Source organism: Bos indicus, chromosome 22 (genome assembly GCF_029378745.1).
Source record: "Bos indicus isolate NIAB-ARS_2022 breed Sahiwal x Tharparkar chromosome 22, NIAB-ARS_B.indTharparkar_mat_pri_1.0, whole genome shotgun sequence".
In the NCBI taxonomy this organism is placed as follows: Eukaryota; Metazoa; Chordata; class Mammalia; order Artiodactyla; family Bovidae; genus Bos; species Bos indicus.
In genome coordinates this window covers 16,774,645-16,797,622 of record NC_091781.1, presented here as the reverse complement: position 1 = coordinate 16,797,622, position 22,978 = coordinate 16,774,645, and the positions used below count along the sequence as shown (strand labels likewise).

The 22,978-nt window shown below is 47.1% G+C and overlaps 2 protein-coding genes across 21 annotated transcripts in view; one reads left to right on the top strand and one right to left on the bottom strand.

Moving 5' to 3' along the window:
* The window catches only part of TTLL3 (tubulin tyrosine ligase like 3), a 23,725-nt gene extending 10,709 nt beyond the window's left edge, over positions 1-13,016 (top strand). For 5 of the 15 annotated variants that reach the window (XM_070776241.1, XM_070776240.1, XM_070776237.1 and 2 more), the window contains 7 exons: positions 1,285-1,433; positions 4,752-4,995; positions 6,012-6,447; positions 11,160-11,332; positions 12,036-12,112; positions 12,285-12,511; positions 12,702-13,016. In XM_070776241.1, coding sequence (XP_070632342.1) covers positions 1,285-1,433; positions 4,752-4,995; positions 6,012-6,447; positions 11,160-11,332; positions 12,036-12,112; positions 12,285-12,511; positions 12,702-13,007 — 1,612 coding nt within the window. In that variant the 3' untranslated portion in view covers positions 13,008-13,016. Of the gene's footprint in view, positions 1-1,284; positions 1,434-4,751; positions 4,996-6,011; positions 6,448-8,013; positions 8,276-10,285; positions 10,436-11,159; positions 12,113-12,284 lie in introns of those variants that run through there. The other 10 variants (XM_070776246.1, XM_070776242.1, XM_070776236.1 and 7 more) reach the window with 9 other exon arrangements.
* The window catches only part of RPUSD3 (RNA pseudouridine synthase D3), a 27,481-nt gene extending 4,503 nt beyond the window's left edge, over positions 1-22,978 (bottom strand). Inside the window, exons 1-9 of one of the 6 annotated variants that reach the window (XM_019984475.2) lie at positions 22,830-22,978; positions 22,366-22,505; positions 21,468-21,512; positions 21,246-21,345; positions 20,366-20,473; positions 20,201-20,285; positions 19,853-19,976; positions 16,125-16,264; positions 14,935-15,364 (exon numbers count right to left, since the gene is read on the bottom strand). In XM_019984475.2, coding sequence (XP_019840034.2) covers positions 15,173-15,364; positions 16,125-16,264; positions 19,853-19,976; positions 20,201-20,285; positions 20,366-20,473; positions 21,246-21,345; positions 21,468-21,512; positions 22,366-22,505; positions 22,830-22,930 — 1,035 coding nt within the window. In that variant the 5' untranslated portion in view covers positions 22,931-22,978 and the 3' untranslated portion in view covers positions 14,935-15,172. Of the gene's footprint in view, positions 1-10,184; positions 10,399-14,934; positions 15,365-16,124; positions 16,957-19,852; positions 19,977-20,200; positions 20,286-20,365; positions 20,474-21,245; positions 21,346-21,467; positions 21,513-22,365; positions 22,506-22,829 lie in introns of those variants that run through there. The other 5 variants (XM_070776255.1, XM_019984477.2, XM_070776256.1 and 2 more) reach the window with 5 other exon arrangements.

The following is a 22,978-nucleotide window of genomic DNA, read 5'->3' as shown; positions in this document are numbered from 1 at the left end:
ACAGATTTGCTCAGTATATTCTTTATGCCATGGCCACAGAAACGTTTCCAGCAAACCTTGTGGAAATAGAAGGGCCAGGATTCGTGTGTGAAAAGGAGGCCTTGCCAAGACCCCTCCATTTGATTGTCCTTGTTCCCAGCACTGCCCAGCTGCCACTGCTATGCCAGCCTTAGTAACAGAGATAAGTTCTCTGTGGCTGGAGATATCCAAGAGGCTCCAGCCTCTTTAACATCCGAGAGATGTTAAAAGAGAGGTTACCATCTAGCGGAGGCTTCCTTCCTGTTCAGTCAAAAGAAAAGAAATGGGAGAGTTTGGCTGAGGCCGCCATCTGGGATGTTTTGTGACTTGGTTTAGTTGAGGACATTTCGTGTCCTGTAGGAATCAGGTTCCTTTTTGTCCCCGAACTCTTATCCATACAGCCCAGTCGCTGCCAGAGACTTCCTTATCCAACCATTCATTCATTTAACAAATTTCTAGGGAGTACCTGATAAGTGCTGGGGTACTACTTGGGGACGGGAGTCTAACAGAGAATAACGACTACGAAAGTTGGTCTCATAGAGGTTACATTCGAGTGAGCAGAGACAGGCAGTCACCAAATAAGTGTAGGTGTCAGGTGGTAAGTGATGGGAGGAGAAATAAATCTAGGAGATGTATGATATAGTTGTGCAAGAAAAGAATTAGATGAGGAAGGGGCCTGCCTATCTACCAGTGTTAGGTTAAAGATTAGGAGAGGAGTGAACCTCCAAAAACAGTTGTGGATGAAAGATTCAGGCAGGCTAGAGTTTGCATCCTGGCTCAGCCTCTTAACTCAGTGTGTGGCCTTGGGCACATCCCTTAACCCTGCAAGCTTCAGTTTATACTTCTCTAAGATGGGACCAATAACATCTCCCCGAAGATGGATTAGTGATAATGTATGTAAAGCCCTTGGCACAGTGCCTGGCATGTAGAGGTGCCTCATCATTTGATGCTGGTATGATTAAATTCTGCCAAAGAGCAGTTTTAATATAATAGAGAGGTGGCAGAAGGTGGAGTATTGGAGTGGGAGGGGATACGGTAGGTAGAAGTCCCATTCCAGCAGTTGGGGACGATGCCCTGGGCAGGGTGGATCGGGGGCACAGCCTGAGGGTGGGGGTGGAGGATTGGGAGAGCCCTGTCTGGGTCTCGAGGGGAAGGGTGTGACCAAAGCTGGTGGGACCATGGCCAGGGGGCTTGTGTCTCCCCTTGCCTTGTTCACCAGGATGCCCCCAGGCCCAGCCCTGCCCAAGTCCCATCATCTCCCCACAGCGAGGGGGCAGAACTCAGGTACCTCGACACTCAGGTCCAGCGCTGTGAGGACATCCTGCAGCAGCTGCGGGCTGTGGTACCCCAGATGGACATGGAAGGAGATCGCAACATCTGGATCGTGAAGCCGGGAGCCAAGTCCCGTGGACGAGGTGGGGGTCTGCCCCTGCTTCCTGTACCAGCACCCTACACCCTCCCCAACCAGAGGCACAGGAGGTTAATAGTATAGCCTCTGTTGGAGCCAAACTGCCTAGGTTCGAATCCCAGCTCTGCTCCTGATGCGCTGTGTGACCTTGAGGAAGTTATATCACCTCTTTGAACCTCAGTTCCCTCATCTGTGAGAGTTGATGATAATACCTCCTTTGAGGCCAGGATTAAATGAGGTAGTGCATGTACCGCTCAGCACAGTGCCAGACACAATAGCCACCCCTTGAGTGTTGGCTGCTGTGATGACGATAGGGCTTCCCTAGCAGCTCAGCAGTAAAGAATCCGCTCACCGATTCAGAAGATATGGGTTCAATCCTTGGGTCGGGGAAATCTACTGGAGAAGGAAATGGCAACCCACTCCAGTATTCTTACCTGGGAAATCCCATGGACAGAGAAGCCTGGCGGGCTACAGTTCATGGCTTCGCAAAAGAGTTCGGACACGACTTAGCAACTAAACAACATCATGATGATACCAGCGCCTCATCTCCTGCCCTGAGAGTGTAGGTTAATGATTTAGGCAGGCCTGGTGGTACTCACTGCAGTTACTTGTCATCTAAGGGCTCTCCGATTAGTGGTTAAGGGTGTGGATGCTGAGAGTCAGACTTCTTGGTTCAAACCCAAGCCCTGCTCCCTAATATTCGAAAGACCTGGGGCAGGTTAGTTAACCTCTTCTGTGCCTTATTTTCATCCTTGGTAAGATGAAGCCAATAATACCTACCCAAGAGGATTACATGAGTACAATATGCAAAGTGCTTTGATCCTATACTGTCAGAGTAACTGCTATGTAAGTGCTATAGTTTTTAGCCACTATTATGACTGCTCAGCATGAATGGAATTTGAACAGGGCACCCAGCAGGCTGGGATGGTGCATTAGCCCAGCCTTTAAAAGATCATTAAGGACTTCGAAGATGTAAAAAACAGACTTTTGGCAATGGATCGCCCCACATACTGCCCTTGGGAGAATTTGTTCATGTCCTAGTGAAGCTGCCGCAGCTCCACACACTGTGGGACACTCTCGGGATGTCTCTCTAAAACTAGCATCATAGTCTTGTCTTCTTCTACCTTGGAAGTCGTTTTGTTGGTCTTTTCTAGGTTTGAAAATACATACTTGTTATTAAAAAAAGATCAGACAGTACAGAAACGTGGAAGAAACTAAGGGCACCTTTGATTTCACTGAGATAACTGCTGTTTATCTTGTGGTGTGTTTCTATACTCTGGTCTATGCATGTTGGCTGTATGTGTGTTTTATTCTAAATAATAGCATACTACTCTGTAGCTTCCTTTTTTCATTATTTATCTTTCCATATCAGTGAGTATTACTTACTTTTTTTCACCTTTATTTTTTCTTAATAGATCTTAGAAGTCACTCCATTTCTGTACATCTAGATCTGCTTCCCCCTGGCCCCCATTTTTAGTTTATTGTTAGTCACTTTCAAACATACACAAAAGCAAAGAGAACAGTACAGTGAATTCCAGTGTATTTCAACATTTTCTCTCCATTTTTAGTAAAACTTAATTGAAATATGTATACAGTCCACTTCATTGACAAGGCTACACTTTGTGAATATACAACTCAGTGAATTGTCACATAGGGAACACACTCGTGGAAACACAGCACCCAGATTACAAAATAAAACATTACCTTTACCCTAGAGGGCCCCGTACTACCTCCTGGTCTCTACCTCCCTGCAGTGGAAGCCCTTATTCTGACTTACAATACCATAGATTCGTGTTGCCTGTTTTTAAATTTTATATAAAAGTACAGTATATACTTTCCTACCTCATTCTGTCTTACAGCTGCACAGTCTAATCTTGTGTATATGTACTCTTGTGGTTTTACTTAATCCTTTTCTGATGGATATTTAGATGGCCATCAGTTTTTCCCCTATTTATTTGATTATTGATTGGTTAATTGCTGTTAGCAACACTGATGAATATCTTGTGCAGATATCTTTCCATTTATAGTAGTTTTTCCACTTATTTCTTTAGGATAAATTCCTAAAAATGAAATTGCTGGGTCAGAGGTCGTGAACAGTCTCAATCTGTGGCTATACAAGTCATCATGATATTGGCAATCTTAGTAATCAGTCTGGGCTTTTGAGAAAGTATCTGGCCTGGGAACCAAGCACAAGTTGTTCTGTGCCATTGGCAGGCAGTCAGACTGTTTGGAGGACCAAGCAGTGAAGAAATGACTGATTTGTGAGTGTAGGTGTTTGTTTGCAGTGTGATTCTTACTGTAGACCCTTGAACAACATGAATGTACTGCATGGGTCCACATATATGCAGATTCTTTCACTTTGTATCTACTTTAGTACTACATGATCTATAGTTGAATCTGTGGATGCAGAACCAGGGATATAGAAGACCTACTGTAAAGTTATACAATAATTTTCAACTGTTCAGAGGGTTGGCACTCCTAATCCCTGCATTGTTCAATGGTCAGCTGTATTTATCAGCATTAAAATACCTTATTAGCATAAGATGCTTAACGTCACTTGTTATAAAACAGATAAAATTAAAAGATACCATTCTACCTAGGAGAATGGCAAAAATAAATCATCAACAGTGTTGGTAGTATGTGGGCAAACACACAATCTCATACACTCTTACTCGGAGTGCAAGTTGTTAGAACATCTTTGTTCTGTAAATTGAAAAAATGCACATACCCTTTGAGCCAGCAAATCTATAACTAGAGATGTTTTTCACAGGTAACTAGTAATTAGGATGAGTTAACATTTACTTAATGCTCACCAAGTGCCAGGCACTGTTCCAGTTCCTTAGGATGTTTAAATGCATAGAACGCTGTGCAGCTGAGGCACACACAGACTCTCCCATAACTTGAGTGCCCATCCATAGGACCTGGAAGCAGCACCTGGCTTCTTTGGAGCAGGAGATGTGTGTTGTTGCTTTTTTCTTAATTGTGTACCCTTTTGTACTGCCTACTTTTTGCCTCTGCTCTTTTATATTCTGTTATTATGAAAAACGAATCAAAGTCATATATGTATATGGTTTTAAAAAGACCCAATACTGTTTAAATTTTTATATGTGCATATATTCCTTTCCATCATCAAAATTGGTTAATTAAAAAAAAAATCCTTGGCAGATTCTCAGCTTTCCCAGAGGGAACATGGAGAAAGGCAGGCTTACCCACTCGGGCCTGTCCTTAGGGGATGAGGGCTTAGGATGAACTGTTCATAGTCCCCTAGCCCATCTCCCAGCCAAAGCCTGGCCTGATCCCTAACCAGCCCTGTTTCCCCCTTTAGGTATCATGTGCATGGACCACCTGGAGGAAATGCTGAAGCTGGTGGACTGCAACCCCATGATGATGAAGGACGGCAAGTGGGTGGTGCAGAAGTATATCGAGCGGCCCTTGCTCATCTTTGGCACCAAATTTGATCTGAGGCAGTGGTTCCTGGTGACTGACTGGAACCCACTTACTGTGTGGTTCTACCGTGACAGCTACATCCGCTTCTCCACACAGCCCTTCTCCCTGAAGAACCTGGACAAGTGAGCCCCCCCAACCCTCAGCCCCCTCAGTCCCATGGGCTCCTAATCTAATTGGGGAGCTGGCAAGGAATAGTGCTTCCAGTGCGGTGCTGGGCTCTGAACACAGCCTCTGCAGGCAGGCAGGTGTCATCCATCCACCCATCCTTCCACCCAGCAGATGCCTATGGCACGTGTACCCTGAGCCATTCACCATTCTAGGCACTTGGGACACAGTAGTGAATGAAATGAACCCAGCCCTCAAGAGTTCACATTCCAGCAGGGAGAAACAGACAAGCCGTGAACATAATCAGTAAAATCATCAATGGGTTAAAAGGTGATACGTGTTATGAGAGAAAAGATGTAGAGCAGGGTAGAGGGGGATCAGGAGAAATAGAGAGGCAGCATTCACTTGGAGGTGAGAGGAAGCCTGTGGAGCCCTGGATTCAAATTCCTTTTTTGCAGCTTCCAAGCTCTGTGACTTGGGTCAAGTGGAACTCTGTTTAAGCATCAGTCACCACCATCTGTAGAATGGAGCCAGTAACATGGAGCTCATAGCTGTCGGTTAACTGAGTGCTTGCATGTGACGAATGCCAAGCACTTCATGTATATTATCTCTGACGTTCATGAAAACCTGGCCAAGTGGGTACTGTTACTACCCCTATCTTTTACATGTTGAAAGGAGCACGCAGGTTAAACGAGTTATATGAGATTTCACCAGTCAGCGATGAAGACAGGACTTGAGCACACGTCTTGGTGATTACAAGCCCTGTACTCTGAGCTGCCTTCTTCCAGGCATTGGGAGAGTTAACTGTGACACTGTCACGAAGCACTTGGCACTGTGGCCCCATACTTAGTACCCTCAGAGAGGTCCTGAGCACAGACTGGTAGCGGCCCTAGAAGATGGTGATGAGCATTTTGTCAACTCAGCTGCACAGTTCAGTGTATGCAGGACTGGTTCTGGGGTTTGCCTGCCCTCCCCACATTTGAGTGGCTGGGGCACAGGGAGCCAGTCCTCAGCTTCCTGCTCTCTGTCCCAGCTCCGTGCACCTGTGCAACAACTCCATCCAGAAGCACCTGGAGAATTCATGCCACCGGCACCCACTGCTGCCCCCAGACAACATGTGGTCAAGCCAGAAATTCCAGGCCCACCTGCAGGAGACGGGGGCCCCGAACGCCTGGTCCACTGTCATCGTGCCTGGCATGAAGGCCGCAGTGATCCACGCCCTGCAGACCTCCCAGGACACCGTGCAGTGTCGGAAGGCCAGCTTCGAGCTCTACGGTGCTGACTTTGTGTTCGGTGAGGACTTCCAGCCCTGGCTGATCGAGATCAACGCCAGCCCCACCATGGCACCCTCCACGGCTGTCACCGCCAGGCTCTGTGCCGGCGTGCAGGCCGACACCCTGCGTGTGGTCATCGACCGGCGACTGGACCGCAACTGTGACACGGGGGCCTTTGAGCTCATCTACAAGCAGGTGAGGTGGCCAGGCCCAGGCAGGACCCAGGGAGGCCTCCCTGTAGTAAAGCTTAGGGCTCTGCAGTCACACAAACCCAGTTTGGGTCCTGGTCTTGCTGCAGTGACTGGGTACAGCCACTCCACCCTCTTGAGCCTCCATTTCCCTGTCTGTAAGATGGACATGCTGTTACCATCTTTCTCCTGGGGTTTAGGGGATGAAATGAGTTAGTGTGTTGGATAATACTTCTAGAGGCTGGTAGCATACTGTTACAAGCATAGACTCTGAAACCTCCCTGGGTTCAAATCCCTGCTCAAATAAATAACTCCTCTTCCATGAGGTTCCAGTAAAACAGCAGCCCTCAAAATTATAGAAGCTCTGCTACTGCTACTGCTAAGTCACTTCAGTCGTGTCTGACTCTGTGTGACCCCATAGACGGCAGCCCACCAGGCTCCCCCATCCCTGGGATTCTCCAGGCAAGAACACTGGAATGGGTTGCCATTTCCTTCTCCAATGCATGAAAGTGAAAAGTGAAAGGGAAGTCGCTCAGTCGTGTCCGATTCTTAGCGACCCCATGGACTGCAGCCTACCAGGCTCCTCCGCCCATGGGATTTTCCAGGCAAGAGTACTGGAGTGGGGTGCCACTCTACTGTTAACCAAAAGGCCATGCAGCTCTGTCTTTTCACTCAAAATGTGTTCAAGACTGAATCTTGAGACCTATAGGTATACTCTTGGGATGCTTAAAAGATGTGTAGCTGCCTTAAAGGGCCTAATAGGCATGGCTTGGGTTTCTCTGAAGTTTTCTGTTTGTTTTTGTCTTTTTAGATATCATTGACATACAACATTGTTAATTTCAGATGTACAACATAACAGTATTTGTATATATTGTGAAAAGATCACCACCATAGGTCTAGTTAACATAGATCATCAAATAGTTACAAAAATTTTTTTCTTGCATGAGAACTTTTAAGATCTACTTTCTCAGCAACTTTCAAATATACAACATTATTAACTATAGTCATGATTCTATACATGACTTATATATTTGTAACTGAAAGTTTGTAATTTTTTATTCCCTTCACCCATTTTGCCCACCAATCAGCTATCTGTTCTCTGTATCAGTGAGTTCAGTTCGTTTTTTATTTTAGATTCTGCATATAATTGAGATCATATGATATTTGTCTTTCGCTGACTTATTTAACTTAGCATAATATATCCATGGTCTGTCCACGTTGTCACAAATGTCAAGATTTCATTATTTTTATTTTTTTGGCTGCACCTCATGGGATCTTAGTTCCCCAAACAGGGACCAAACCAGTGCCCCTGCAGTTCCCCAACCAGGGGCCAAATCTGTGCTCCCTGTAGTGGAAGCGTGGAGTCTTAACCACTGGCCTGACAGGGAAGTCCTGAGATTTTGTTCTTTTTAATGGCTGAGTAATATTCCGTAATATATTTACATGTACACATTTTCTCTGTTCATCTGCCAGTGGATGCTTAGGCCACTTCCATATGTTGGTTATTATAAATAGAGCTGCCATGAACATGGGCTTGCAGATATCTTTTCAAATGGTTTTTCATTCCCTTTAGGTAAATACCCAGAAGTGGAATTGCTGGATTGTATGGTAGCTCTAACATTAACTTTCTGAAGAACATCCATACTGTTTTCCATAGTGGGCACACCAATTTACCTTCCCACCAACCTGCAAAAAAGTTCCCTTTTCTTTACATCCTTGCCAACCCTTGTAATTTTTTGTCTTTTGGACGATAGCCATTCTGCCAGGTGAGAGATGGTATCTCATTGTGGTTTTGATTTGCATTTCCCTGATGATTAGTGATGTTGAGCACCTTTTCATGCCCCTGTTTCATGTATCTGTATGTCTTCTTTTGAAAAATGTCTATTCAGATCCTCTGTCCATTTTTTAATCAGATTGTCCTTATATATTTTGGGGACCTCCCTGGCAATCCAGTGGTTAAGACTTCATTCACACTTCCGTGCAGGGTATGTGGGTTCGATCCCTAATTGGGAAAACTAAGATCCTGCATGAAAAAAAGATTGTCTTTATATCTTTGTATGTTATTAACCTCTTACAAGTGATTTGCATTTTCTCCCATTTGCTGGGTTGTCTTTTGATTTTGTTGATTTCCTTTGCTGTTAGAAGATTTTTAGTTTCTTTATTTGTGCTTTTGTTGCAAAATCCAAAAAATCATTGCCAAGACTGAGTTAAGGAACTTCCTGGCTGTTTTCTTCTAGAAGTTTTATGGTTTAAGGGCTTATGTTCAAGTCTTCAATCCATTTGAGTTGATTTTTCTATATGGTATAAGATAGTGGTTCAGGTTCTTTCTTTTGCATGTGGCCGTCCCATTTTCCCAACACCACTTATTAAGAGATTGTATATTCATGCCTCGTTTATCATGACTTAATTGACCACAAATGTATGGATTGATTTCTGGGGTTTTAATTTTGTTCCACTGATCTGTGTGTCTGTTTTTATGCCAGTATCATACTGTTTTGATCACTATAACTGTGTAATACATTGGTTTGGCCAAAAAGTTCATTTGAGTTTCCATATGTGCTTGGGGGGGTGCAGGGGGGGCGGGGGGACACCGAATGAACTTTTTGGCCAACTCAATAGTTTGAAATCAGGAAGTGTGATGCTCCCAGCTTTGTGCTTTCTCAACATTTCTTCAGCTATTCGGAAGTCTTAAGTGATTCTGTACATCTTTGGGGATTGATTTTTCTATTTTTGTGAAAAATGTCATTGGAATTTTGATAGGGATTGCATTGAGTCTATAGATTCCTTTGGGTGCTATAGACATTTTAATAATATTAATTCTTCCATTCTATGAGTACAGAATATTTTTCTATTTATTTGTGTCATCTTCAGTTTCTTTCATCAGCAGTGTACAGGTTTTTCACCTCCTTGGTTAAATTTATTCCTGGTATTTTATTTTCTTTGATGTTCTTTAATCTCTTTAAGTTAGAACAGCCCCACTGCTTTTTTTCCCACCCATGTTTGGATCTTTTGAAGGCACCAGACTGATTGTTTTATGGAACTGTCCCACATTCTGGAGTTATCTGATTGTTTCCTCATGGTGGTGTTTAACTTCTGTTATCTGAATGTCCTATAAACTAGAAGTTAGGTCACACAGCTTGATGAGGTTCACATTACACATTTTTGTCAAGAACACTTGAGAGGTGATACTGGGTGCCTCATACAGCTTCACAAGACACCCACTGTCAGAGTGTCTCGTGATTGGTGATGCTAAGTCTGATCACGCGGTTAAGGTCATGCTACCAGATCTCTGCATGGTAAGTTGCATCCTTCACTTTGCAGCGATCATTTTCTTTGTAAGGTGATTCTTTGGCAGTGTGCAGATGACACATTTTCCTGTCATCCTTTTCACCTACTTGTTTTGATATCCAGTTTTGATTCTTGCCTGTTCTGTTAGTGTTGCAGAATGGTACATTGCTATTTCTATCATTCTTTCTGCATTTATGAGCTGAGATTCTCCCATAAAGATGAGTTTTTCTGTATCAACTGGGCTTCCCATGAGCTCTGATATCTGTATTTTTTTTTAATTGAAATATAGCTGATTTACAGTTGTATTAATTTATATAAATTATAGTTGTATTAATTTTTCTATAGAGTGATTCGGTTATACATATACATATTCTTTTTCATATTCTTTTCCTTTATGATTTATCCAAGGATATTGAATGTAATTCCCTGTGCTATACAGTAGGATGTTAATATCTGTAAATTTTTAAAATATTTATTTATTAGGCTGCATCACATCTTAGTTGTGGTATGTAGGATCTTCATTATCTTCATTACGTCTTGCGGATCTTTTGCTGCAGGGCACGGATTCTCTAGTTGTGGCGTGAAGGCTCAGTAGCTGCGGTGCAGGGCCTTAGTTGTTCCATGGCATGTGGAATCTTAATTCCTTGAGCAGGGATTGGACCCGCGTCCCCTGAATTGCAAAGCAGATTCTTAACCACTGGACCACCAGGGAAGTCTCTTGATATCTGTATTTTTAACAAGCTCCAAATGACACTGATGTTTAGATAGGTTTTAATCAGGATCTGTTGATGACATGGAAAACCCCTCAGCCTAGCCCTAGGTTAACAGGAGTGTTCCTAGCAATATGCAGGGGCTCTTCTGTGTCCAGTGCAGGAAGTACAGCTCAGCTTAGTAAGAACTGAACATGGCCCAGGAGCTCCTTTCTTGGATCTTTCTGTCTCCCTCTGTATATTTGCAACATTATTCTCTCCACAGAATGCCTTCTTTAAGGTTCTGCTTCCCTTGGTTCAAATGAGAATTTAGTCAGGCTCCAGGCCTCTTATCTGTCTGGGTGTTGTAACTCACATGCTCTCAGCAGAGAATCTGGCTCATCTCAGGAAGCTGTCCATTGACAGCAGCTGGTGGAGGAGAACACACACATTCCTGGCCAGGGAGTTGAGGAGGGCAGGTGGATGGAAGGGTGGATGTGGGGGCCTGGCTAAGACTGCCTCCCACTCCGCTGGTTTATTTATCTCAGGGGCTCTGTGACCCTCCAGGTACTGATTCAGACCCCTTAGAGGACAGAGACGGACTTTGCATTTCTCAGCCCAGAAATGTCTCCTGACCAGGTGCCCCAGAAGTTAATTCCATCTACCCTGCCCTAAGTCTTTCTAGACCTAGGATTCTAGCACCATGGTCTGAGCAGGCCTTGTCTCCCCTTCTTCCCGACAGCCTGCCGTGGAGGTGCCCCAGTATGTGGGTATCCGGCTTCTAGTAGAGGGCTCCACCATCAAGAAGCCCCTGGCGATGAGTCACCGGCGGATGGCCGTCCGCCCAGCCCTCCCTCACCTGCTGGCCCCGAGAGGCTCTGGGGAAAGCAAGGACTCAGGAAGCCCCATCCACAGGTCAGCTTCTAGGAAAGTTGCTGGGGCCAGAAGCCTGGGGCACACTGAGAAGCCAGATTCCACTGCCACCACCTCAGCCCCTGGAAAGGGGAAGAAAGGCAAGGCGAAAAGTGCCACAGCCCAGGTCCATCCCAATCTCCGGAAGTGGGACACCCCCAGCACGAGGATGGGCTGCATTTTTACCATGACCTTAGCTAGCAGGGACAGGCATCCCTACTCTCTGAACAGATTGCCACTGAGTCTGAAGAACTCCCAGGCCCTGGGTAAGACCCTTCCCCCCAAACACCCCAGGGCCTCAAGACAACTTCTTCCTGTTCTCCAAGCCCCTCCTAACCACCTGGGTTTGCCCCCACCCACAGCCCCACCAGAGAGTCACCGGTAGTAAGTAAAAGCCACCACTTACAAAGTATTTTTAAAAACTGCATGACTGAATGACTGTGATCCACCCCCCTGCAAAGTAGTCACGTGGTGAGGCAGTTGTACTCATTTTGAAGATGCCAGGACTCAGTCCCAGGTTGATCTCACTCCAGAGCCCCAACTTTTCCTGCTGTAGTATTCTGTCTTTGCTGCCATGCAAAGTTGCCTCTGGGGGAAAGAACTAATATCTGTACAGCACATAACAGTTTAAACTGTGTAACTACCTGACCAGCTCCTTTAGTTCTCACAGCCTAGCGAGGGAGGTGCTATGATCCCCATTTTCCAGCCGAGGTATCAGGAAGTGTAAGGAAGTTGCCCGAGGTTGCACAGCTCAGAAGGGGCAGAGCTGGGATGCAGACCCAGGTCTGTTGGACTTCAAACCCTGTGTCCTTCCCATGGTCTCTGGAGAAGGAACTGGGTGGGCTCCATCTGCCCTCATCTCCCCCTGCCTCCCCACCTTCCACGCACACCTTGAGGGGCAGCTGGTCAGCCTTAGCCCCTCCCCAGCCCCTCACGGCCCCTCTTGCTCCCACAGCCCCTTACCACTTCCCAAGCCTCCACAGCAAGCCCCGGCTGCCTTCTCCCCATGTGCCCTGGCCCCAGGGGCAGGTCCTCAGACTACAGCACAGCAAGCTGGTGGGCACCAAGGCCCTGTCGACCACAGACAAGGCCTTGATGACTCTACCAACCGCCAAGGTTTTGATTTCCCTCCCACCTAACCCTGAGCTCAAGCTGGCACCCAACGCCCTGAAACCAAAAAAGGTGGGCCTCAAACTGTGACCAGTACCCTGCTGGGTAGTGCTGACTATCGGGGTCAGGGCTGGAGGGCACAGGTAGAGGGTAGCCCCCAGGCTGGCCTGTGCCCCAAGGGAAGGGCTTGCATCCCTCAGGACCCCCTTCCTGAACAGATTCCTGATCATCTCTCCTCCTTCTCCCCTCCTTTCACACGGAGGCTCTTGCTCCCCAGCGCCTTCATGGTCCCTACTTTGGAAGTAATGTGTGGTCTCAGCCCTTTGAAGACGGAAATCTTCCTAGCATCTACAGGAAGAGCAAGACCAAAGGCAAATGCAAGGCCAGACTCTGTGACAGACCAAAGGCCAAGACACACCTCGTGACGACACTGAGCCTTCCAGGACCTCTGACCCTTGTCACAGACCGGGGTTTGCAGGGCACAAGGGACAGGTGGCCACAGAAGCCCTTGCTTCCATCACCATCACCCTTATCCTGGATGCAGCGCCAAATAAAAAAGAGCAAATGAGGTCTTCGAGGCTCGGCTCCTTTTCTCTTGGAGGGTGAAGAGAGGGTATAGTGTGACCCTGTACTCCAGGGCCCAGGACAAGAGCCAGAGGCTGTCAGCAACTCCCCCCCAAAGCACAGCCCCGCACTCCCACCCAGCAACAACAGGAGACTCAGCGGAGAAGAGTGGACCTGGCTAAACCCCAGCCCTCTCCTGAGGGAGTGGGCCCGTCCCTTCCTCTGCAAGGGGCCAAGGTCACCTCAAAAGGAAATATCCAACAAGCCCCTCTCATCTGAAAAAAGCTCAACATTCCTTAGTTATAATGGGTTGAATGTTGGTATGTCTTCCTAGAACCTGTGGATATGTCTATTTGGAAAAAAAGGTCTTTGCAGATATAAGTTAAAGTTCAGATTTTGAGATGAGATCATCCAGATGGGGCCTCAATCCAATAACAATTGTCCTTACAAGGGACTGAAGAGAAGACAATCGAGGAGGAGGCTGTGTGGAGACAGAGGCAGAGGTTGGCATGATACGGCCACAAGTCAGAGGGTGCTTAAGCCACCAGAAGTTGGAAGAGGTAAGGAAAGATCCTCCCGTAGAGCCTTTGGGTAGAGCACAGCCCTGTCAACACCTTGATTTTGGACTTCCAGCCTCTAAAACTGGGAGAGAGAATCCATTTTGTGCTATTTTAAACCATTCAGGTTGTGGTAATTTTTTTTTTCCCTATTTTTTGGCCGCGCCATGTGGCACATGGGATCTTAGTTCCCCAGCCAGGAATTGAACCCATGCCCCCTGCCATGGAAGTGCAGTGTCTTAACCACTGAGCCTCCAGGGAAGGCCCCAGGTTGTGGTAATTCATTGCAGTGGCCCTAGGAAACAAACACACTAGTCAAATCAAGATAAATACACTCTGATCCAGAAATTATTGCACAGCTGAATGAGAAAACGCAGACAGGCAGACCCACAGCAGCACTGTGGTCACAGCCGATGACCTAAGTGTCCATTAACGTTGGGTGGATAGACTGCAAGCCCCAGCATTCCAACTCCATGCCACACAACAGATGCATTTCCCAGGGTGGAGCAAGAACAAGTCACAAAAGGATATATATAGCACAGTTCCATTCCACAGGAGTTTGAGAAACAAGCAAAACAAAATACATTGTTTAGGGATGCATGTGTATGTGGTAACACTTTAAAAAAACAGACAAGGAAAGAATTCTCTCAAGTCAGGGGAGTGGTTTCCAATTGTGACTTTACACTAGTGCCCGTTCTGGAGCTTTTAAAAAAGATGTCTCTATCCAAGACTGGTAAAAGTATCTTAGGGGTGCAGTCAGGGGAGGCATGGGGATTTTTTTTTAAGCTTTCTGAGGGGGCAGGGTAGGGGGTTCTAATATGGGGCCAGGGTTGAGAACAGCTTTGTTCTAAGACAGGAGAAGGATGCTTCTATTTTGTGCCAAGTGGTGGTTACGTGAGTGTCACCTTAGTTATTCTTTAAGTCACACAGATGTTTTATGCACTCGGTATGTTTGATATGTTACATGGTTTTTTAAAGTAAAATATCTAACATCTAAATGAGTAGTCAAATTCTTGGAGACAGGAAACAGTGGCTACTGGGGCTGAGATGGGTAGGGGATGGGCAGTTGGTGTTTAATGAGAACAGAGTTTCAGTTTGGGTGGATGAGAAAGTTCTGGAGTTGGATGCAGAAGATGGCTACACCACCATGTGAATGTACTTAATGCCACTGAACTATACACTTAAAAACAGTGAAGATCGTAAAGTCTACGAAGTGTATTTTAGCACAAATTAAAGAAAAAAAAAACTCTTAACATTTTCTCTCAGCTAGAATTAGGCCAGAAACAGCCAAACATAAAGACTATGTGTTGAACTCAGCAGAAAGCACAGTCCGTGATAAACATTTTCTTTCTCAGCAAATCCTGAAAACGATCCTGTGAGGTAGGTACTTTTATTATTTAAAGCCCAGAGAGGTGAGGTAATTTGGCCAACACCACACAGCAAATGGCCTTAGGATGCGATCTCAGGTCTATCCCACTAGAGCGCCCAGCATTTTACACGGTGGCCTGACTGCATGCTGAGCACTGACCACACTCTTCTGGGGCCTGACCACACTCTTCTGGGGCCTGACCACAGCCCATTCACCTCCCACCCCAACCGCTTTCCAGCAGGACTATTGGTAGTGGAGCCCCAGGCACTGCAGGGTCCTGGAGAAGTAAGAGGGCAGAGGAGCCAGAAGCTCAATGGGTGGGTCCCTGGGCCTGGCGCCTGGGAGGCGAAGACAGTGCAAATGGAGGTGCAGGGGCAACCGGGCAGCCTGGGAGGCGGTCAGGCAGAGGCGGCCGAGGAGGGCTTCATCCAGGACCTGGGGCGGAGACGTGCCAGCATTCAGCCAGGGGAGTTCCCAGCAGCGCTCAGCGAAAGAGGAGCAAGGTAAATACTTTGTCCTCCCTCTGCATCCGTGTTCTGCGTGCCTCTGCACACGTAAATACCTTCACATTCACACACACACACACTACAGCATAGACCAGCTAGGAGTCACCAAATCAGCTTCCTAGGCATTTCGCTAAACTGCATTCCCCAGCACCTCCTGCAGGTTGGGGAGGCCGTGATTGAGCCCCACTCAGCACAACAGGAGTGTTGAGTATGTGTCCCGCTTCCTGACCTGGCCTGAGAAACCAACCCCCACCTCCACGAACCTGCCCTGTCTCCTCTGCTGATGAGATGGCAGCAGCCAGGGGCCCCCCCAAGTGACTTGTTTGGAGCAAAGCCTGCCCCTACCCCATCCCATTAACTGGACTTCATACAGAAGGAAATTGTTGTGTTAATACTCTGGTACTTGAGGTTTTTCTGTTAAAGCAGTGTTACCAGAATACACAACCTCTTACACCCATTACAGAATGGCAGACTTAGAAGGACCTTTAGAAATCGGCTGGTTTGATTTCCTTACTGAACAGAAGAGACCCATAAGAGAGGGTGTCACTTAGTGCCACACAGCAAGACAGGGCTACTGGTAGCTTTGGAAGCCAGAGTTGCGTAGCGGACGTCTGGAGATGCTATCCATCCCTCCACCCCAACAAGCCCCAGCCCACCCCAGAAGGCTGCAGGCAGGTGGACTTGGGTACCTGTCTTTGGGGCTTGGTGCTCTCGACTGGCAGAAGAAAGCGCTGGCCGAGGACAGTGCCCACGCGGGCAGAGTATGTGTGATCCCCAAGCACAGGGCAGAGCTGCAGGGCCATGTGTGCCTGTAGCTGGCTGGGAAACACTAGAAGACAGGAGATGGGACAGATGGCAGGCAAGCAGTTCATTCTGTCCCAGCCAGTACTGCCGCGCCCCCTGGCCCCCATTCTCAGATGGTGTGGTTTCAGTGAGGTGGACACGACCACCCCAGCCTCTGGAGCAAGGTCGGGGCAGGTAGAGCTGTCAAGCCACCAGCCTTGCGGGACTCATCCATGAAGAGACGCAACCCTGAATTTTTTGTGATGCTTCTGGGAATGAAGAGCACTCTTTCCTGCTGTAGAGTGAGCCTGGAGCTGCTGGAGCACCTGCATCTCTGCCTCCATGGGGGATAACTGCTGCTCCTATGGGAGGAAGAAGCCAGCACGCGGGAGGTGGAAAGAGAGGGAGAAATGGCTTTCTGATGACATCTTCCAAGCCTGGATGCAGCCAAGCCCGAACTATATTTTTTTTTGGCTGCACTGGGTCTTCATTGCTGCATGCGGGCTTTCTCTAGTTGTGGAGAGTGGGGGCTACTCTCTAGTTGCGGTGTATGGGCTTCTCATTGTGGTGGCTTCTGTTGTGGAGCACAGGCTCTAGGGTGTGCAGGCTTTCAGGAGCTGCAGCACGCAGGCTCGGTAGTTGCAACTTGCTGGCTCCAAGGGGCGAGGGCTTCAATAGTTGCAGCACAGGGGCTCATTAGTTGTGGCTGGTGGGCCCCAGAGCGTGCACAAGCCTGAACTTAGAAGTTATATGAGTCATTAAATTGCTCTTTTGGGTGACACCAACTTGAACTTGTTTTGGGGAAACGTAATGGGTATGAAATAGTTCATATATGTAAACTTATTAATACTCCTGAAAACCCTATAATGTGAGACCCAGCATCATTCCACCTTATAGACAGGAAAATCTCAGCTCAAGAAGTAACCAGCCCACCACAGACTGGGATTCAAACCCAGGAGCTGTCTGTCTACTTTCATGTCTAGCAATATGGTAGACTGGGTAATCTAAATACCCATCTTTTATTAACCACCTAGAAACACTGGAAAACTGTAACAATCATCCTTTTAAATACACAGCGGGACACAGGGGAAAGTAAAGTCCCCTGGATGAAAATACAAAAGGAAAACAAATCCAGAGCACAAGAGAGTCAACATTTCACCTCTTCTAGGGGTATTTCCAATCTTGGGGCTAAGGGGGCTTGGGTTTAAGTAGTGACAAGGGGCCAGGGATGAGGTTGTGCCCAAATGAAATCTGAGAGGCTACATCTTCCATGCAAGGGTGGACTAGGAGAAAAAGCCAGCCATCAAGGAAGGCAGATGAACTCTGTAGGTATGGATGAGGGGAAGGAAGATGAATTCCCAACTGTGAGCTGCTCTCACACAGGCTTGAGGTTCTAATACCACCTGAGTGATCTGTGAACTTCCAACTGAGGTGTTAATCTCTAGGTCCTGAAGCAGTGATGTGAGCCCACTCAGCAGAAGCAAGGCAGAACCCCTCAAGTCCCCACCGCCAATGAGGCAGTAAAGGATTTCCATAGATGAAGACCCAGCACAACCTGAACCCCAGAGCAATAAGGAGACATTCCACCAAGGGGAGCAAGTCTGCAGAAATCACAACAGAATTAGACCCTTAGAATCTCCAGACAAAAGAATTATAGAAACACCATATAGGTGTGCTTTAAATGAGTAAAAACAAACAAGAACAAGTAATGAGAGAAAAAAACAGATGCCATCGCTAATTGGGTTCAAGGCTAGGAGAATGGATGGACGACAAGCACAGGGAAGGAGGTGATCAACAAAGAGGCTTGCCCAGAGCATGGACCGTCAGTTGATGTGTGTTCTTGGCCATTTGGGATTTATAGGTAAAGAAAAAGCTGACAGATCAGCAAGAGAAGGTGCGAAGCAATCTGAAGACTGACCAGGTCATATAATTCTTAGAAAAACTTGAATCAGTGGCTGTTGGTCACCTTTACTTACTGGTGTGAAAAATAAAACCACAGGATGGACCACAGCAATTGGTGAGCAGACAAAACTTTAAATCAGAAAGGCAGGGTGGTGGTCCACGGTATGTGCAGTAAAGGTGGTTAGAGGTATAATAACTTGAATATCCTTTGAGATCTGAGATTTTAGCATCATGCTTTATTGGGTTTGAATACTGTTCTCATTAGTTTTATTGAAGTCTAGACAAAAATGTTAGGACTTTGGGAGTTCCCTGGCGGTCTAGTGGTTAGGACTCTGCTCTTCCATTTCTGTGGGCCCAGTAATTCCTGGTCAGGGAACTATCCCTCAAGCCATGCCATGCAGCCAGAAAAAAAAAACTGATTTAATAAGAATGAGTAAAACATTGGTTAAAAAACGCAGGCAAGGGCTTCCCTGGTGGTCCAGTGGTTAAGAATCTGCCTTGCAATGCAATGGACACAGCTTCCTGGTCAGGGAAGATCCCACATGCGCAGAGCAACTAAGCCCGTGTGTCACAACTACTGAGCTACAACTAGAGCGCATGCTCTACAACGAGAAGCCACCGTAACGAGACTCGACCACCACAACAGAGAAGCCCTCACTGCACAACAGGAGAAGCCCACGTGCAGCAACAAGACCCACCGCAGCCAAAAACTAAAAGAAATCTTAAAAAAAAATGCAGGCAACAAGTCTAGAAGTATTCTTTTTTTTTTTTCAGAAGTATTATAAAAGTTCATTTACCTTGCAGTTGGCAGGACTGAGTCACGATTTTCAGGCTGACTTGGCCTTCGTGTGGACTGGAGGAAAGCACTGCTCCCTTGCTGGGTGCAGTCCTGCCAGGGCCCACACCTCAGCAGAGAGAATATGGGCTGCTCTGTAACAGAGCTACGTGCACATGGGCAGCCCTGGCTGCTTGACTGTTGGATAGGAACACTCACAGCTTTTGAAGACCAAAGATTGTAAATAAGTGTTTTAAAATTTTTGGGGGGAAGCTATTTTTGTTAAAAGCATTATGCAAATTAAAAAGTTTGATGTGAAAGAAAAAAACAGATGCCTTATTTTTTTTTAAAGGCCATCTGTATTTGTAAAACAACCAACTTGAATTTGTAGATGTAAACAATACAATCAATGGGTAGGTTAAACTAGCAGGTTAGATCCAACTGAAGAGAAAATTACTCAGCTGGAAGGTACGTCTGAAGATTACCCAGAATGCGGCAAAGATAAAGATGTGAAAAATGTGTTAGAAAAGTTGAGACATAGCAGGTGAATGAGAAACTCAGATGCTATCAGGCATTCAAAAGGGAGGATGCAAGAGGCACAATATTTGAAGAACTTTTCAGGATGGATTAAACAGGTTAATCTTCAGATTCAGCAAACACACTGAATCCTGAGAAATAAAACTAAACCCACACACCTTGATTCATCACAGTGAAACTAGAGAACATCGAAGGTAAAGAGATGCTGAGAGCAGTAAGAAAAAAAATAGGTGAGTTGCAAAGGGGTGACCATCAGACTGACAGGAGAAGCACTGCCCCCTCCAGGTGGAGCTGGTCACATACACCCTTACAGTCCATTAAAGACTCCCCAGGCCGCCAGTGAAACTACCACCTTCCTCCCATTCCCTGCCTCCCCAACCAAATACAGTTTGTCAAGTCTAGCTGGGGCTCCAGACCCACCTGTCAGTGGCTGCAGCTGGACCAGGGCACAGCCAGAGCCCGTGGCAACCACACGGAAGTGGCTAAGGGTCCTCTTGACACCTTCCATGATGTCCTTTCGGGATGGGGACTGCACTGGAACAACCTGTGGTGTCAGCCCCCAAGGGTGAACAAGCTTCACACACACCTGGGAGCTGCCCCCAAACCCTCCCTGTTCCCACCAGACCGAGGACAAGGGCCACAGTATAGGCCGTGGTCACTCACCTGTTTTAGGGGAATGAAGGGCCAGCCACCCCATATCTATACCCTTGACTCTTCTTGAGGGGTATGTCTGAGGGTCCCGTCTTCCCCACCCAGGCCCTGACTCACGAGATTGACCCCATCAATGTGTTCCAGTTTCAGAGCTGCTTGTATCTTCCCTTCAGAAGTAACTGGGATCCCATCAGTGACAGCACTGAGAAAGAGGCAAGAGGAGGTCACAGAGTTGTTTGCTGGGACCTCCCCGCTGCCCTGGAGCCTCCCAGCCCTTCTCACCAGTACGTGGCTGTGGGTTTCCTGGCTCTCCGTGAGTGAGTGAAGAACTTCTGGAGGCGGCTTGCTGTCTGGGGACAACTGGAGAGGAGCACAAGGCCCGAGGCCTCCCTGGAGAAAGGAGACAAATCACAGAAGTTAAAATCCCCTGGGACCACTGGCAAAAGAAGGAGACCCTGAGGAAGAAACACGGACCTGCTGAAGGCCAAGGAGTAACATCTGGACTACAACGCAGACCTCCTCCTGAGAAACAAGTACGTCTTCCCCGTGTTTGATAATAAAGAGTACATAGCTTAAACGTGTTTCTCATTTTGCTCTGGCTCCCAGGGAGCTCAGAGCCAAACATCATAACAATTACCACCAACTGCTGACTGTCTACCAGTAGGCACTCTACTAGGAATTTCACATATATTAGCTATTAAATGGGCTTCCCTGGTGGCTCAGATGGTAAAGAATCTGCCTGTAATGTCAGAGATCTGGGTCTGATTCCTGGGTTGGGAAGATCCCTTGGAGAAGGGAATGGCTCAATTCCCCACAAACAAGCTTATGAGTTTGTGGAATTGCAGAAACATCTCATCTCAAGCACCATCTCTACCGATGGCTATGAGGAAAGAGTATCACAGATCAGTTAACAATACTGGCCTGGAGAAGTGACTATACACTGAGCTGTTTTATGATTAAAGAAACTAAGGCTCAGTGACACCTAAGATCAGTTTGTGCATAAAGATTTGAACCCAGATCTGTCCACTTCCTCCTCTTTTTCCTTGTTTCCTACCTCTGTGATCCCAAAGCAGCCAGTGGAAAATGTTTATTCCTAAGTGGCTCTGCCCCCATCCCAAATAGATGCTTATCTTCCTACCTTTCTATCACCTCCACCACTTACTTCCCAGATGCTCGGACAACCTGGACCTCCTGCTCCCCAAGCCCCAGGGACCGGCTCAGTTCTGGCAGCACTGACAACAACGTCAGCTCTCCTGGTTTTCCTAGGTGAAAAAAAAAGGAAGAGTACAAGTTGCTCTCAGAGGCAACATCCCTTCTCTTTGATATTGTCTGCTCTCACACATATCAAAACCCCTTTCACTGCATCTCTTTTCCCTGCCCATACCTGTCACTGGCAGACCCTGTGGCTTGTTCAATGTCACCAGAGGTCCTGAAACATGTAATAGATAAACGTGAGCAACAGCAAAAACAGTTTACAAAGACTTTCTCAATTTGTATTATCATGTGGTCCCAGTACAACTCTCATACAGGAGTTATCAACCACTCCCTGAAATGAACTTCTTTCTGAACCTTGCATATGCTCAGCTTGCTGCCTCAACCTCAGGACCTTTGCACCTGTTGCTTTCCATGTCTGATTTTCACGTGGCTTGCTCCTTATATCATCATCACATCATCAAATGTGATCATCACAAAGAGGCCTGAGTCTCCAATCTGATGTCTGCTCCTTTCTTGCAGATCCTTACCACTGCTGTTTTATTAACAGTACTGATCACTAGTAAGTACTTTTTTCATTTATTTTCTCCCACTGAAATGTTGGCTCCATGAAGGCAGGAACCATATTTATTTTGTTCAGCACTGGACAGCTATGTTCTAGAGCAGTGCCTGGAACACAACCTGTGCTCAATAAATAGCTGAGAAAATTCATAAGTCACTGGAGACTGAGGCACAGAGACATTGTTATTTTCCTAAAGCCACACAGCAAGCTGATTACAGAGCTAGATATGACTCCAAAGCCCGTTTTGTCCCTCAATATATTAACACTTTACTGAGAGCCTACTAGTGCAAAGCTCTCTGGTTATTTACACTCTCGCTCTCCACAGCTGCATCCCATGATGCTGAGGCAGAGAGTACGTGGCTGGTCGCAGCTAGTGAGGTTCGTGAGTGGGAGAACCAGGATTTGACCTCACAGGTTTTCGTAAAGTACCGAACCAGATCCTCAGAAGGCTCGGGTGAAGACTCCTCCCCTTCCGGGTCTCTCGGCACCTGTCCCTCCCACCCCTCACCTTTACGGTCCACCACAGCCGCCCTCAATACATCGACCAGTTCTTCCCGACTGAAGGTCCCCGGTCTCAGCAGTCCTGGGAAAGGCTGGTCACCCGGGGGATCCGACGGTTTGCTGGCGCCTCGACGTTGCAGCTGATGCCTGGGAACGGTTTTGTAAACAACAGGGGAATTACTGCTTCCAGAGGTGCTGCCCATTCTTATCTCCACACCCATCTTCCCAAACCCTGCGGCTTCTTATGAATGCTTCAGGAAGCCTGGATTGAGCTTCCCGAAATCTCAGGTTCTACTGGCCCCAATGTACAGAAGAGAGAACTGAGGCTCAGAGAGGTCTACGACTAGTTTAGGGTCACACAGCAGAGATGAATTAGAACCCATATCTACCTAACTCCAGATCCCGCACACACCCTCCCCCGGCCCCAGTCTCCTCCCTCTACACAAAGCGGGGCGGGGGTTGTGTAATCACCGGGCCTTGGTGCCAAAGCCTGCGGCTGTGGACGTTGCACGGATCCCCAGACCCCGCCGCCAGCCACCCGAGGCCTGACCCAAAACCCGACAGCCACCCATCTCCGGAACGAAGACACGCGCTTGTGTCCGGAAGGACTGCCCCGGGAT